The sequence below is a fragment of the Sinocyclocheilus grahami genome, unplaced genomic scaffold (assembly GCF_001515645.1).
Source record: "Sinocyclocheilus grahami isolate Dianchi unplaced genomic scaffold, SAMN03320097.WGS_v1.1 scaffold1411.1, whole genome shotgun sequence".
NCBI lineage: Eukaryota > Metazoa > Chordata > Actinopteri > Cypriniformes > Cyprinidae > Sinocyclocheilus > Sinocyclocheilus grahami.
In genome coordinates this window covers 185522-201421 of record NW_015506590.1, presented here as the reverse complement: position 1 = coordinate 201421, position 15900 = coordinate 185522, and the positions used below count along the sequence as shown (strand labels likewise).

Sequence of the window (15900 nt, the reverse complement as noted above, 5' to 3'; positions counted from 1 at the left end):
CACACACACACACACACACACTCTCTCTCTCTCTCTCACACACACACACACACACACACACACACACACAGAGTTTGAGTTTGTGTATCAAACTCTGAAATGAGTGTCCTTGAGCGTTTAGTGTGCACAGATATAATTGACATTCAGCATGTTCCCACTCAGACTGATGCGTTTTAAGTTTCAAACACACTAATGAGTATCTTTAAAGCATCAGCTATCTGATTATCATTTACTCAATCTATAACAGGCGTAGTTCTAATGGCAGAATTATGCAAGTAGGTCACAATGTGAAAGCAGAGACGCAGGTATAGAGACGAGAGGAACATCTTCCACAGCGCAGGCTGGAAACCACATCTGTGGGCACCTTTCCTGTGCCAGCAGTGTGTGTGTGTGTGTGAGTGTGTGAGTGTGAGTGTGTGAGTGTGAGTGTGTGTGTGAGTGTGTGTGTGTGAGTGTGTGAGTGAGTGAGTGTGTGTGTGTGTGTGTGTGTGAGCTATTGCTACAAATATCCCCCAGCGACTTAACACTGCTTTTGTGCTCCAGGGTCACAGATTATAAACAAGTGTTTAGTGTAAAAACAGTGAATCTTATTTTAAGAGCATTTTTGTTTTTGCATTGTGACATTATCTTCATGACAATTAAACACATTTAACATGAAAATTGTCATGAATGTAATGCAAAAAAATCTAATATTTATTTTAATCAAACTTTATTCTTTCATGTTTTGAGTGTTAATGATGTTATCTATGCCATTGTGCTGTAATTTTATTTGTTCAACACTTGTATTATATAAATAAATTTTACTTACTAAATGTAATATAAACAATGCATATATTGTATTTGATATACTGTATACACTGCCGTTCAGAAGTTTGGGATCAGTAAGATTTTTAATGTTTATAAAGAAGACTCTTCTGCTCATCAAGGCTGCATTTACTTGATTAAAAATACAGAAAAAATGTGAATTATTATTGCAATTTAAAATAACTTATCTATTGATTCTGTTATCTTAAATCAAGTTGCATGTACTAGAGAAGCGAAGTGATGTAAGATATTTAGTCTTGTTTCCAGGGAAAAATTATATTAAGTGCATTGTGCTTAAAACAAGTCAACTGATCTGCCGGTGATGTGAAGAAATTACTCTTAAACAAGATTATATTCCTCACTTCTCAGACAAACACGACTACATATATGAAGTTGTTTTACTTGTCAAGTAAATGCATCCTGATTCAAGAATGGTTAGATATTCATACTAGAAAACAAGTGTAGTGTTAAATGCTGCATTTCAGTGTAATTCATAAAGAGTTCAAATGTTCAGAAATCATGATTATTTTATCCTGCATTCCAATGAATCTCAATCCAGCTGCATTGATTAAATAGCTAAACAAATACAGCTAATTAACACTCACGATAAGACAATAAAAAACATGATTTTGAGTTATCTGTTGTTACAAATATACTCTTCATATACTTTTACTGTTTTTATTAATATGTTGAATTAGCTTTTATTTTTCAGGTTTCATTTTAATTTTAGTTTGAGTTGTTTTGTTGTGCTTCTGCCATTTCACACACACACACACACACACACGGATCATCCCGTGTCAAATAAAGCCCTGGCTCAATTTTTTTTATTTTGTCAGTATTCTTTCTGAAGAAAGGTAAACATGTTTAGTGATGAAAACCAAAATATTAAATGTCATGGATGAATATTTACTGAGTAATCCGCTATTTTGTAGAGGAGGGTCAAACTTTTTACCTGAGATTCAGAGCCAGATTACAGGAGGGTAAACATGACTTTAGAAAGATGGCAGCATCATAATGTTGTTTTTACTCCGAGATCAGCTTCTCTGTTAGTCAAATCTGCTGACTTCAGCAATCTTTGTGGCATTATATGTCAATGATAAAATCACTTTTCAAGTTTTTTTCTCCAAAGTTTGCATGCCTGTAACTCAAGAAATGTTAAAGATATCTTAACATCTTAAAAACAAACTTTCCTTTTGGTATATTCATTTTTAAGGCCCTGTATGGTTCAGTTCCACAGATACTGGGATCTCAATATGGCTCCAGGAGTAAATTGTTAAATTGTACACATTTTCAGTGGTTAAAAACCAAATGTGGGTCACTTTGCATACAGCTGATCTGTGTCCCTGCAGCACAAAAGCAGTGTTGAGTCGCTGGGGGATATTTGTAGCAATAGCCAACAATACATTGTATGGGTCACAATTATACATTTCTCTTTTATGCCAAAAATCATTAGGATATTAAGTAAAGATCATGTTCCATGAAGATATTTTGTAAATCTCCTACCGTAAATATATCAAAACTTAATGTTTGATTAGTAATATGCATTGCTAAGAACTTCATTTGGACAACTTTAAAGATGATTTTCTCAATATTTAGATTTTTTTGCACCCTCAGATTCCAGATTTTCAAATATTGTCCGATCCTAACAAACCATACATCAATGGAGAGCTTATTTATTCAGCTTTCAGATGACTGAGTAATCCGCTATTTTGTAGAGGAGGGTCAAACTTTTTACCTGAGATTCAGAGCCAGATTACAGGAGGGTAAACATGACTTTAGAAAGATGGCAGCATCATAATGTTGTTTTTACTCCGAGATCAGCTTCTCTGTTAGTCAAATCTGCTGACTTCAGCAATCTTTGTGGCATTATATGACAATGGTAACAGTTTAAAATGGGGGACAACTTTAAAGATGATTTTCTCAATATTTAGATTTTTTTGCACCCTCAGATTCCAGATTTTCAAATATTGTCCGATCCTAACAAACCATACATCAATGGAAAGCTTATTTATTCAGCTTTCAGATGATGCATACATCTCAACTTCACAAAATTGACCCTTATGACTGGTTTTGTGCTCCATGGTCACATATTTATTATATTTAAAGAGAAATGTCTGAAGGGAAATGCCTGTATTTGAATGGGTTCCAGCTGATCGTGTGATTTTTCTGATCTGTTTCAGAGTATGTTCAGGCCATGAAGATCATTCTGGAGTCTGAGCTCACCTCCCTCAGGAGCGAAGGCATTCAGGAGGTGCTGATTGATGAAGGTTTGTGCCGGTGATCAGCAGCGCTGCTCGTGTTTGGTGTCATTCTGACGAGTGTCGCGTCTGTGTTCAGATATACTGACGGTGACCGTATCAGAGGCTCAGTGTTCTCCGGAGAGCCTGAGGAACGGTGTGGAGACGGAGAACTTTCTGCAGAAGGACAGCACACGGTCTGGCATTATCATCATTTATTTTAGTAATAAACCATGTCTTTATCTACTCGCCTGCCTTATATTAAAGCAATAATCCCCGTGAAGCCGAGGTTTACAGTGAATTTATAACAGCTAAGGGGGTTAACTTCGAGAGCAGTGAATGGGAGAGTGCCAGAGATATATTTTCTGCATTCCCAGTTGCTCAAATAGCAAAAGAAGCTCCACGATAGTGTTTTCATGGTTTTCAAAACAAGGAAAACAAATTGAGCGAGACTGATAACGGCAGTCAGAGGAGAGAACGAGGTCAAATCCCTCTCCTAGACGCTGCATTAGAAACACCCTCGCGCTAGCCTTAACTAGGCTTTTTGTAATTTGATGCAAAGGTGTTAAAATACAAAGTATAGTGTTATAAATGTACATGCATTTAAAAAAAAAATATATATATATAAAAAATTTGATACTGATGATGCTGAAAATTGAGTGTTTACTGTTGTCCTTCTGCATTATCGACACAGTTTTCCTGTTTAATGCTGTACAGCTGCTTAGACACAGTCTGTATCGTTAGAAGTGCTGTATAAATAAAGGTCATCGCGTCATCACATTCTTGTGAAAAGGGTCCATGGTAATTCAGAGTGCTTTACATATAAAAGGAATTAAAATAACCATAAAAAATAACAACAACAATAAAACAAGGAATGTAAACATTTCAAAATGGATTTAAAAGGTTCAGAATAAACATGATTCTACATCAAATACAGTGCAGTCAGCTGGGACGTAGCACAGTGCTCATTCAGTAAACGCACAGCTAAACATGAGTTTTGAGTCTGGGTTTAAATATGGCTACTGATTTATCACGTGTGATCTGTTCTGATCGAGGTGCTTCAGTTCCTGCTGCAGTCAGAGAGCCTCGGCGTGCTGCAGCCGGACAACTTCAGTTTCGACCCACAGATTGTTCCAGAGAATCGTGCACGAGCTCCGGCCTCGGCTGCGCTGCTGTTAGAGCGCGACCTTAGCCGCGGGATCGAGCCGGTTCCCGTTTCTCTGTTCAACGAGCTGGACGGGACGCGGCCCAAAGAGTTCCGCTACCGTAAAGAGCGCTGGCCACACGGCTGCTTCCTCAGCGCCGCGCCGCTCTTCTCAGTGTGCTGCGACTGCACCGACGGCTGCGCAGACGCACGGAGCTGCGCATGTGTTCAGCAGACGCTCGGAGGCGCGGGAGAGCAGCAAGCGTACAGACACCAGCGGCTGAGCGCGCCCCTGAGCACGGGGTGAGTCGGGATGAGCTCGTGATCTGTCATGTGATGTGATGTGTCATGTGATCTGTTCTGATTTGTTGATCTGTTGTGATCTGTTGATCTGTCACGTGATTTGTCGTGATTCATCACATGATTTGTTGACCTGTCACATGATTTATCAAGTGATTTGTTGTGATCTTTCACGTGATTTGTCATGTGATCTGTTGATCTGTCACGTGATTTGTCGTGATTCATCACATGATTTGTTGACCTGTCACATGATTTATCAAGTGATTTGTTGTGATCTTTCACGTGATTTGTCATGTGATCTGTTGATCTGTCACGTGATTTGTCGTGATTCATCACATGATTTGTTGACCTGTCACGTGATTTGTCATGTGATCTATTGTGATTTGTTGACCTGTCAAGTGATTTGTCATGTGATTTATCGGGCGATCTGTCATGTGATCTGCTGTGCTTTGTTGATCTAACATGTGATTTGTCATGTGATCTGTTGATCTGTCACGTGATTTGTCGCGATTTATCATGTGATTTGTCATGTGATCTTTCACGTGATTTGTCATGTGATCTGTTGATCTGTCACGTGATTTGTTGAGATTTGTCATGTGATTTGTCATGTGATCTTTCACGTGATTTGTCATGTGATCTGTTGATCTGTCACGTGATTTGTCGCGATTTATCATGTGATTTGTCATGTGATCTTTCACGTGATTTGTCATGTGATCTGTTGATCTGTCACGTGATTTGTCGTGATTCATCACATGATTTGTTGACCTGTCACATGATTTATCAAGTGATTTGTTGTGATCTTTCACGTGATTTGTCATGTGATCTGTTGATCTGTCACGTGATTTGTCGTGATTCATCACATGATTTGTTGACCTGTCACATGATTTATCAAGTGATTTGTTGTGATCTTTCACGTGATTTGTCATGTGATCTGTTGATCTGTCACGTGATTTGTCGTGATTCATCACATGATTTGTTGACCTGTCACGTGATTTATCAAGTGATTTGTTGTGATCTTTCACGTGATTTGTCATGTGATCTGTTGATCTATCATGTGATTTGTTGACCTGTCACGTGATTTGTCATGTGATCTATTGTGATTTGTTGACCTGTCACGTGATTTGTCATGTGATCTATTGTGATTTGTTGACCTGTCAAGTGATTTGTCATGTGATTTATCGGGCGATCTGTCATGTGATCTGCTGTGCTTTGTTGATCTAACATGTGATTTGTCATGTGATCTGTTGATCTGTCACGTGATTTGTCGCGATTTATCATGTGATTTGTCATGTGATCTTTCACGTGATTTGTCATGTGATCTGTTGATCTGTCACGTGATTTGTTGAGATTTGTCATGTGATTTGTTGACCAGTCACGTGATTTGACATGTGATCTATTGTGATTTGTTGACCTGTCACATGATTTGTCATGTGATCTGTCACGTGATTTATCAGGCGATCTGTCATGTGATTTGTTGATCTGTCACGTGATCAATCATGAGATCAGTCATGTGACTTGTCAAATGATTTGTCATGTGATGTTAGGCGCATTCAACTTGAAGCGGCGCTGTGCAGAATGATCAGTGTATGACATCAAGTACCACGAGAGCGATTCGAAAGCATAAGGATCCGTCTGCTCCCTTATTGCTCTCGTGGTACTTGATGTCATACACTGATCATTCTGCACAGCGCCGCTTCAAGTTGAATGCACCTGTCACGTGATCTGTTGACCTGTCAGGTGATCTGTTGCATGATCTGTCAGGTTGTTCGAGTGCGGCCCGTGGTGCGGCTGTGCGAGGAGCCGCTGTCAGAACCGTGTGGTGCAGAAGGGTCTGCGCGTGCGGCTGCAGGTGTTTCGTACACCGGACCGCGGCTGGGCCGTTCGCTGCAGAGATGACCTCGACGAGGGAACCTTCGTCTGCATTTACGCAGGTACACAGACGCCGTGTGCTCCTCATAAACTTACACTAAAACCAAAATAAAACGTTTGCATTACTTAAACTAAAATAAAATATAAATCAGTTATCATTAAATCAGAAAAGAAACTTTATCATTACTTCAAATATAAATCAGGGTTATTATCATTAAGTTATGAAAGCTAGTTTCTGCTACAAAATTAAAAAGTAAAAGAATTCTGCGGTTCTGTTTTCTTTGTTTCTGTCACAGAATACAAAATAAAAAATCTCACAATTCTGACTTTTCTTCTTCTCACAATTGCAAGTTTTTTATATCACAATTTATAGCTTGCGATTCTGACTCAGAATCTCTCAGAACTGCAAGAAAAAAGTAAGGATTGTGAGATCAGAAGTCGCAATTACCTTTTTTATTTTTTTTATTCTGTGATGGAAACATGTGTCCGTATTTACTAAAACTAAAAACATTTTCATTATAAATCAGGGTTGTTGTCGTTAACTAAAACGAAAACCATGCAAAACATTTGCATTTTCTCAATATTTAGATTTTTTTGCACCCTCAGATTCCAGATTTTCTAATAGTTGCATCTCAGACAAATATTGTCCTATCCTAACAAACCATACATCAATGGAAAGCTTTATTTATTCAGACACTTATGACTGGTTTTGAGGTCCAGGGTCACATATAAAAAAACTTTAGCTCATCTTTAGCACATTTCTCACTTTTGTTTAGTTTTAGTTTAAAAGTACTAAAATAACTAAAACAAAATAGTTAAACTTAGTTTAATATATATATATATATATATATATATATATATATATAAAACTAATAATTTTAATAAACAAATTAATTGAAAATATGAACAAAAATTATAACAGTATCTCAGTGATTCTAAGATTTGGCATCAGTTTGTCCAGATGAAGTGGTCTGGTCTGATTGGTCTCAGTGCTGATGCGGTTCTCGCGTGCAGGCGTGGTTCTCCGGCAGCAGCAGAGCGTGGAGGAGCCGGCGGAGCGAGAGCCGCTGGTGTCTGATGATGAGGTGGAGGTGGTGGAGGAGTGGACGCTGCCCGCCGGACCGATGGAGACGGTCACTGAGCCGCTGGACTGCTCTCCGCCGCTGTACGTGCCTGTGATCCAGAGTCCACTCGCTCAGCTCAAGGTCAGTGCAGGTGACCTTTGACCTGGTGCTCAGGTGGAGCACTCGCCCGTCCCCACTAGAGTTCATTTCGTTCACGAAAACTATTATGAAAAATGTTGTTGATGAGTTGAAATGAGACGATGACAATAAGGTCAATAAATAATAACTGTGACTATATCAACAAGCAGTTTCGTGGACAATAAAAGACGAGACTAAAATGTAAACAAAAAATAATTTCATCAAAGAATGTTATTGCGGACTGCTCTACACGCCTCATGAGTGCGGTTGCCAGATATCAAGAGTTCTAATCCCAGAATCAGAGCTTCGCTGTTACATTGATACATTTTCTGCTCGGCGCTTTGTTTATTTTCTGCAATCTGGCAACCTTGATCTGAAAACAGCGACAAACACGCTGGAGTTTAGCGATCTAAATGAAAGCGTCTGTGTTCTGTCATGAGATCTCGACTGTATTGTTTGCGATTGTGGTTTCTGAATAAATGCACTTACTCAACCGCTGTTGTTTTAATAGAGAAACACAGGAAATTGCAATTTTGAATTACTGGCATTACTAGGAATTACACTGTTATGATATTTTTTGTTTGTTTTACCAGTTTTCATAATGTAGACCGAGAGAGTGCACAAGTCTTTGGTATTAATTTATATAATAAAAAGCCTATAATAAATCAGTACACTAGATGAGGTAAATAAACCATGTGTATGAGTCCACATTCTATTCATTATTGTTTATTACGATTATAATTTTAACCAAAAATATTTTTATCAGCTTGACCATTATACAGCATGTGACTAACGTTTCATTGATTAAAACTAGACTAAAATGCTGAGAGTTTTAGCGGTGGTTTCCCAGATAGTGCTTAGATTAAACCAGGACTAGGCCTTTGTTAAATTAGGACATTTAAGTCGTTTTTACAAGCATGTCTTACAAAAAAGCATTACTTGTGTGCATTTTAAGACCAAACAATGGCACCGATGTATTTTAAGATATGTTTTCAGTTTAGACCGCTCTAAACTAGTCTTAAGCCCTGTTCGTGAAACCGCCCCCTGGTCGACTAAAACTTGACTAAAACAAAATAAGATAAGGTTGACTAAATATGATAAAGACTAGCAAGGATGTTTAACACAGGGCTAAGACTAAAATAGAAAATAGTGTTTTCTGCTGTGTTTCAGGATCAGCAGCAGCTCACCGTCTCGTCGCTGGACTGCAGTCAGAACGGTACGATCACAGTGAACACATCCAGATCGGGACGGTGTGTGTGTGTGTGTGTGTGAGATTCTGTGTGTGTTTGTAGGGAGCGAGGCGTGTGAGGAGATCGTGAGTAAGAAGCCCAGACTGAGCGAATCAAACGGTCGATCACAGCCGCAGCACAAACACACACCAGAGCAGATGTATTACCTGGACGCCTCGAAAGAGGGAAACGTGGCCCGATTCTTCAACGTGAGTGTCAGCAGACGTTACCCTGAAAGCATTGCACACTCATATATATCTGTGTCCCTGCAGCACAGAAGCAGTGTTAAGTCGCTGGGGGATATTTGTAGCAATAGCCAACAATACATTGTATGGCTCACAATTATACATTTCTCTTTTATGCCAAAAATCATTAGGATATTAAGTAAAGATCATGTTCCATGAAGATATTTTGTAAATCTCCTACCGTAAATATATCAAAACTTAATGTTTGATTAGTAATATGCATTGCTAAGAACTTCATTTGAACAACTTTAAAGATGATTTTCTCAATATTTAGATTTTTTTGCACCCTCAGATTCCAGATTTTCAAATATTGTCCGATCCTAACAAACCATACATCAATGGAGAGCTTATTTATTCAGCTTTCAGATGATGCATACATCTCAGTTTCGAAAAATTGACCCTTATGACTGGGTTTGTGCTCCAGGGTCACATATATTTATAAATCAGGGTTATTATTGTTAACCAAAACTAAAATCATAAAAAATATAATTTTGATTGATTGATTGACTGATTGACCTGCAGCACAGCTGTGAGCCGAACCTCTTCCTCCAGAACGTCTTCACTGACACACACGACCCACAGTTCCCGCTCGTCGCCTTCTTCACCAGCAGGTGAGGATGGTTCAGAATCACACTAATGCTGAGTTCACACTGCACGATTTCAGCCCGATTTTTCACTCGCCGCCAGGTTTTGCAAAATCAGTGACAATCACACAGTGTGAATTATCAAAGACGCGATTTGAGGGAATCGGCGATTCACAATCACGCTGAAAAACACATCGGCGATGACCTACAGCCAATGAGAGAGCACGATACAGGGCAGCGGGAAGTTTGGGGAGGAGTTATATGAAACGTAGTTTGCGGACCAGTGTTGCCAAATCCGCGATTGCCGCCGGTTGTTTTTCATGTCAGCAGGTTGAAGCGACCCCAATAACGTGATATTTAGGCCCTGGAATGTGAATTGTACCTGGAGAACCCTGCCAAAAAAATGTGTACGCGATCTTTACTGGGGGACCCCTCGAAAGCAATTGGGGTTTTTTCAGGCTAGTTTTGAGTAGTAATTGGGCGGGTTTTGTAGCGAATACCTGGCAACCCTGCACCAGACAGAGCTGTCGGCGATTCTTCATGCAGTGTGTAACCTGCGGTCTCGATCCATCGTGCAGTGTGAACACAGCAGCGACTGAATGCTGCCCCAGATAGTCACGCAGTGTGAACCCAACAGTGATGCCACGAGTTTGAAAATCATGAAGTGTGAACTCGGCATAAGAGTGACGTGCAGGAGCTCAGAAACAAACGCTGCTCTCTGTTCATGTCTGCTTGGTTTCTCAGGTCTGTTAAAGCGGGAACTGAACTGAGCTGGAGCATGTGACGCTCGTCTGATTGAGACTGCGCTGAAGCTCCAGAGACGTTCCACTGTTAAACGTTTGGGAACTTTTATTCACAATTTTGCCTGATAAATAAAATATTTCAAGCTCTTTATAGAATCGTGCTCTTTATACAAATGGCCATGTCATTTAAAGGTTTTTGATCATTTAGTATGACATTTCCAGGTGTCAAAATCATCTGTTTGTCCATGTTTTCTAAGACTGAAGATCCTGCTGCTTCAATAAAAGAGCTGATGAGGGAGTAAATTAGAAATATCTGGACGTGATGTTTCGTCTCATTCCGAGTCCCACTGGTTGAGAACGACTGGGTTCATCTGAAGAGACACAAGATGAAGTGTGGAGATGAGTTTTTTGGCCATTTTTGAAATCTTTATAGAATCGTGCTCTTTATACAAATGGCCATGTCATTTAAAGGTTTTTGATCATTTAGTATGACATTTCCAGGTGTCAAAATCATCTGTTTGTCCATGTTTTCTAAGACTGAAGATCCTGCTGCGGGAGTAAATTAGAAATATCTGGACGTGATGTTTCGTCTCATTCTGAGTCCCACTGGTTGAGAACGACTGGGTTCATCTGAAGAGACACAAGATGAAGTGTGGAGATGAGTTTTTTGGCCATTTTTGAAAATATATATTAATTTTTAAAAGCATTTAAAAGTAAATATTTTACCCTATATATATATAATCCAACAAAATAGGTTCACATCACATTTTGGGAAGAAAAAACTGAATATAACTCAACTAGGAACATGCTTCACAATTTTCCAAAAATAAGTCAAAGTAGATTTATCGGTTTAGAGCTAGACTCCATATTTGCTTTTAGCCTATACATTAAGATACAAAATACAATTATATTTTGGTGTACAAACATTGAAAGTTTATTGCTGAAATATATTTTTCTGAGCTTCCGTGTTTAAGATAAAGGTGCAAGTATTCTTAAACGCAAGTTCTTTAGAAAGTTTCACGCGCTTGAGTTCATCTTTGAAGGCCTTGAGCATAAAAAGCTACAGACAAGACCGGTTTAGACTTCAGAAGCCTGCAGAACTTCTGATGAAGCTCCAACACAAACTCAAAGCAACGTAAAAATAAACCAGCTAAATCTAGCTTTCAGCTCTAGGCCATCCAGGTTTGCTTTTAGCCCATTTTAAGAGACAAAATAAAATGTCTTGGTACTTTGGAGTATAGAGTACACAAAGATAAAGTTTAATCGAGCTTGTGTTTAGACAAGGGTTCAAGAGTTAAAAGCAAATAAGTGTTTGAAAGTGTCACAAGCTTGAGCACTGGCTCAGAGTTCATCTTTGAAGGCCTCAAGCATAAAAGGACCTAAAAGCCACAAACGAGACCAAGATGAGGCCAGTTTAGGCTTCATGTGGGACTTCAGAAACATGTGCCCTGCTTTAAAAATAAAGGCCTTCTGAAGTGTTTTGGGACATTTTATTTGGATTCATTTTTAAAAAAGCCACCAACAGAAGGTGACCAGTAGAGCCCCACAGGGTCCAGTACAGTCTCCATTAAAACCAAGACAAGTCCCATTATAACCAGTACAGATTTTGTGATGCGTCTATGGTTCTCCCCAGCAGGGTGGAACTTCTGAAGCTCAAACCAGGCAGACTTTAAAGAAAACCAGATTTATTAAAGTTAAAACCCATCAACAGTTAAGTGCTTAAAACGGATCCGCGCTTCAGAAGTCCTGGGACTGCACGTCTTTGCTGGAGTTGGCGGTGTCCCGCGGGGCTTTGGTCTTCTTGGGCAGAAGCTGCGCCTGAATGTTGGGAAGCACGCCGCCCTCCGCGATCGTGACGCCGCCCAGCAGCGCGTTCAGCTCCTCGTCGTTGCGCACCGCTAGCTGGATGTGCCGCGGCGCGATGCGCAGCTTCTTATTGTCGCGGCTCGCGTTGCCCGCCAGCTCCAGCACCTCCGCGCACAGATACTCGATGACCGCCGTCAGGTACACCGCGGCCCCGGAGCCGATGCGCGACGCGTAGTTCCCCTTGCGCAGGAGACGCGCGACGCGACCGACGGGGAACTGCAGCCCCGCGCGCGTCGACCGCGACACGGAGGAGGACTTGCTCTGCGGCGCAGCGACCAGCTTCTTACCGCGGCCAGACATGATGCGAGGAACTGCTCTAGAGAGGGGAAAGAGCACAGGTTAGGAAGTTAAAGAATTTAAACTGTTAGTTGTGCAGATGCATGCTGTTCTCAGTTTCAGTATATTGAATTTGATGCAGGCAGGAAGGTATTTGCATATTGCTTTTCACCAAACAAATTTCAAAGACGCTTTACAGAAAACCCTGTCTATAATGCACTGTACTTTAATATTTTCATGCAACAAAAGAACATCAAAACAAATGCAAAGACAGAATAAGAGCAAAAGACATTGAGGGAGACATGCATTAATAAATCACAGTTTACATACACATCAGCATTCTTCCTGAAAACAAAAAAGGATGTTTTCTTTGAAAATGTACATTTATGAATGTGAAATTTGGTAAGAAATAGCAATAAGCTGATAATGAACTTAAAGCGAGAAGCGTTTAGATTCAAAGAGCAACCAACAACAACAAAAACACACATTTTTGGGGGTTATTCACAAGTTTGGTTTACAATTATGGATAAGTTTAATATTATTAGTCTCCTTCAACAACTTTATTAGATAAGAAGAATTTTTGTCAAAGAAGCCAAAAATCTTCCCTCTCTGTATCACTAAATATGTTATTCCAGAAACTCCCACAAGCTGCAGGTAAAGAAATCTGAGAGCTATTAATAACTGAACGAATGTGTTTGTTGGTTTAGTAACTTGTTTGTGGCTTGGAGTCTTCTGTAAACACGTGTTGAAGTCACATGACAGCTGCTTTGATCATGTGACCATTTGTTGTGGAGTTCACTCATGACTCGTGTGAGATCTTATGAATCATTGATTCATGAGTCTGTGATCATGTGAATCATTTGTGTTCAGTGGTGTCAGGAGTCGACTCATGTGAATCATTTGTGTTCAGTCTGTAATCAGTTATGCCTCTGTGATCAGAGTCGTTTGTGCTCGGTTGTTTACGGTGATCGGTGGCTGGTTGGGTTCAGTGATGATGATGATGATGATGATGATGATGCTGATGCTCGTCGCCGCTCTCGGTGGCTCTCTGTCGGTTCCGCCGCATGAGCAGGTGGCTCGGATGGCCCGGTTCGTGGTCAATAAGTGCGAATGGGCTTCGATGGCCACGATCTCCACTCACGATCCGGTCCGAGGACAGCCGTTCTCCAACGCCTTCTCCATCAGCGACGGGCCCGCGGGCAACGGAACCGGAACCCCGTACCTGTTCCTCACACACCTGGAGATCTCGGTGCAGGACCTGCAGGTGCGGATCAGTGCTGATCAATCATACACCCTAACGAACATTCACCATGCTTTTACTGTAGCAACACTCATGTGCATGCATTTCCAGCACATAAATACAACAAAACATTTTCACATGTTTTGATTGATTTTGTTGTCAATAGTTCGAGGTTTTTCAGGATGAGGGGATTCAGGATTTTTCTTTTTATCGCTCCATAAATCAACTGAAATCAAATCAACACTTCAATGTGTGTCTTTGATGTTTGCTTTCCTCTAGTCTGAAAAAATACAAATTATGGAGCAAAATAGAACAACACACACACACACACATATATATATATATATATGTATATATTTGAAATTTTGTTCTACTAATTTGCTCCAAAAATTGTTTTTTCATATATATTATATGATATATATATATATATATATATATATATATATATATATATGTAATTTAAATGTGTATTTTGGATGTTTTCTTTCCACTAGTCTGAAAGAAGACATGAAATGGAAGCAAAATAGACCAAAATCTCAAATGTAAAAATAGATAAAACACAAATAGATGCAGTGTAATAAAAATTACATTAATTGTAAAAATAAATAAATAAATAAAATAATTTTTTTAAAATATGAAATAAATAGATAAAATGCAATAAAACATAAACTGGCATTAAATAATATTATATATATATATACATGTTTGTGTGTGTGTGTGAGAAAAAACAATTAAAGTTATTTTTTAAAAACTTTTTAAAAAACTTTTTTATTAATTTAATATATCATGTTATTTAAATTTTTTTAATTTATTTTTTTGTTTTTATGACTATGTAACCCTGATGTGGTTTTATTATGTAAGTGTGATTCAGCACATGACTCAGGACGTGACGCAGCGATTTGACTTTATCAACATTCAGCAGAACTGAGCAGCTGAAGTTAAAAACATGAACACACACTGCAGACGACTGATGATCTGTGTGTGTGTGTGTGTGTGTGTGTGTGTGTGAGACAGGTGAATCCCCAGTCGTCTCTGTCCGTGTCTCTGGCTCAGACCAGCTACTGTAAGAATCACGGATTCGATCCTCAGAGTCCACTGTGCGCCCACATCATCCTGTCGGGCTCCGTGGTGGAGGTACAGCACTCTTCTCCTTGTGCGGTGTGAATCAGTGAATCGGTATGAATAAAGAGATGGTGTGATGCTGAATCGGTGTGAATCAGTGATAGTGTGAATCAGTGACGGTGTGACGCTGAATTGGTGTGAATCAGTGACGGTGTGATGCTGAATCGGTGTGAATCAGTAATGGTGTGATGCTGAATTGGTGTGAATCAGTGACGGTGTGATGCTGAATCGGTGTGAATCAGTGACGGTGTGATGCTGAGATGCTGAATCGGTGGGAATCAGTGACGGTGTGACGCTGAATCGGTGGGAATCAGTGACGGTGTGACGCTGAATCGGTGGGAATCAGTGAAGGTGTGACGCTGAATCGGTGTGAATCAGTGACGTGTGACGCTGAATCTGTGTGAATCAGTGACGTGTGACTGTGAATCAGTGACGGTGTGACTGAATCGGTGTGAATCAGTGACGGTGTGACGCTGAATCGGTGGGAATCAGTGACGTATGACGCTGAATCTGTGTGAATCAGTGACGGTGTGACTGAATCGGTGTGAATCAGTGACGGTGTGAATCAGTGATGGTGTGACTGAATCAGTGATAGGGTGATGCTGAATCTGTGTGAATCAGTGACAGTGTGACGCTGAATCGTTGTGAATCAGTGACGGTGTGACGCTGAATCGTTGTGAGTCAGTGACGGTGTGACACTGAATCGTTGTGAATCAGTGACGGTGTGACGCTGAATCGTTGTGAGTCAGTGACGGTGTGACACTGAATCGTTGTGAATCAGTGACGGTGTGACGCTGAATCGTTGTGAGTCAGTGACGGTGTGACACTGAATCGTTGTGAATCAGTGACGGTGTGACGCTGAATCGTTGTGAATCAGTGACGTGTGACGCTGAATCTGTGTGAATCAGTGACGGTGTGACTGAATCGGTGTGAATCAGTGATGGTGTGAATCAGTGATGGTGTGACTGAATCAGTTATAGGGTGATGCTGAATCTGTGTGAATCAGTGACGGTGTGACTGAATCGGTGTGAATCAGTGA

At 40.1% G+C, this 15900-nt stretch overlaps 3 protein-coding genes across 3 annotated transcripts in view; 2 read left to right on the top strand and 1 right to left on the bottom strand.

The window, feature by feature from the left end:
• Positions 1 to 2980: 2980 nt before the first annotated feature.
• On the top strand, positions 2981 to 10508 carry setdb2 (SET domain bifurcated histone lysine methyltransferase 2; the record flags this gene model as incomplete). The annotated part of the gene is made up of 9 exons (XM_016256260.1): positions 2981 to 3071; positions 3142 to 3307; positions 4090 to 4488; positions 6247 to 6416; positions 7369 to 7559; positions 8727 to 8772; positions 8849 to 8994; positions 9553 to 9641; positions 10359 to 10508. Coding segments are annotated over 9 exons (1338 nt in total), but the record flags the coding sequence as incomplete, so codon positions are not given.
• A 1514-nt stretch (positions 10509 to 12022) lies between these two features.
• On the bottom strand, positions 12023 to 12576 carry h2af1al (H2A histone family member 1a like). Its single transcript, XM_016256263.1, has one exon. The coding sequence runs from the start codon at positions 12521 to 12523 to the stop codon at positions 12095 to 12097; it is 429 nt and encodes a 142-aa protein (XP_016111749.1). The 5' UTR covers positions 12524 to 12576; the 3' UTR covers positions 12023 to 12094.
• Positions 12577 to 13206: 630 nt separating this feature from the next.
• The window catches only part of creg1 (cellular repressor of E1A-stimulated genes 1), a 7025-nt gene continuing 4331 nt past the window's right edge, over positions 13207 to 15900 (top strand). The window contains exons 1-2 of the mRNA XM_016256270.1: positions 13207 to 13763; positions 14754 to 14873. Of these exons, the coding sequence (XP_016111756.1) occupies positions 13491 to 13763; positions 14754 to 14873 (393 nt within the window). The 5' untranslated portion in view covers positions 13207 to 13490. The remainder of the gene's footprint in view (positions 13764 to 14753; positions 14874 to 15900) is intronic.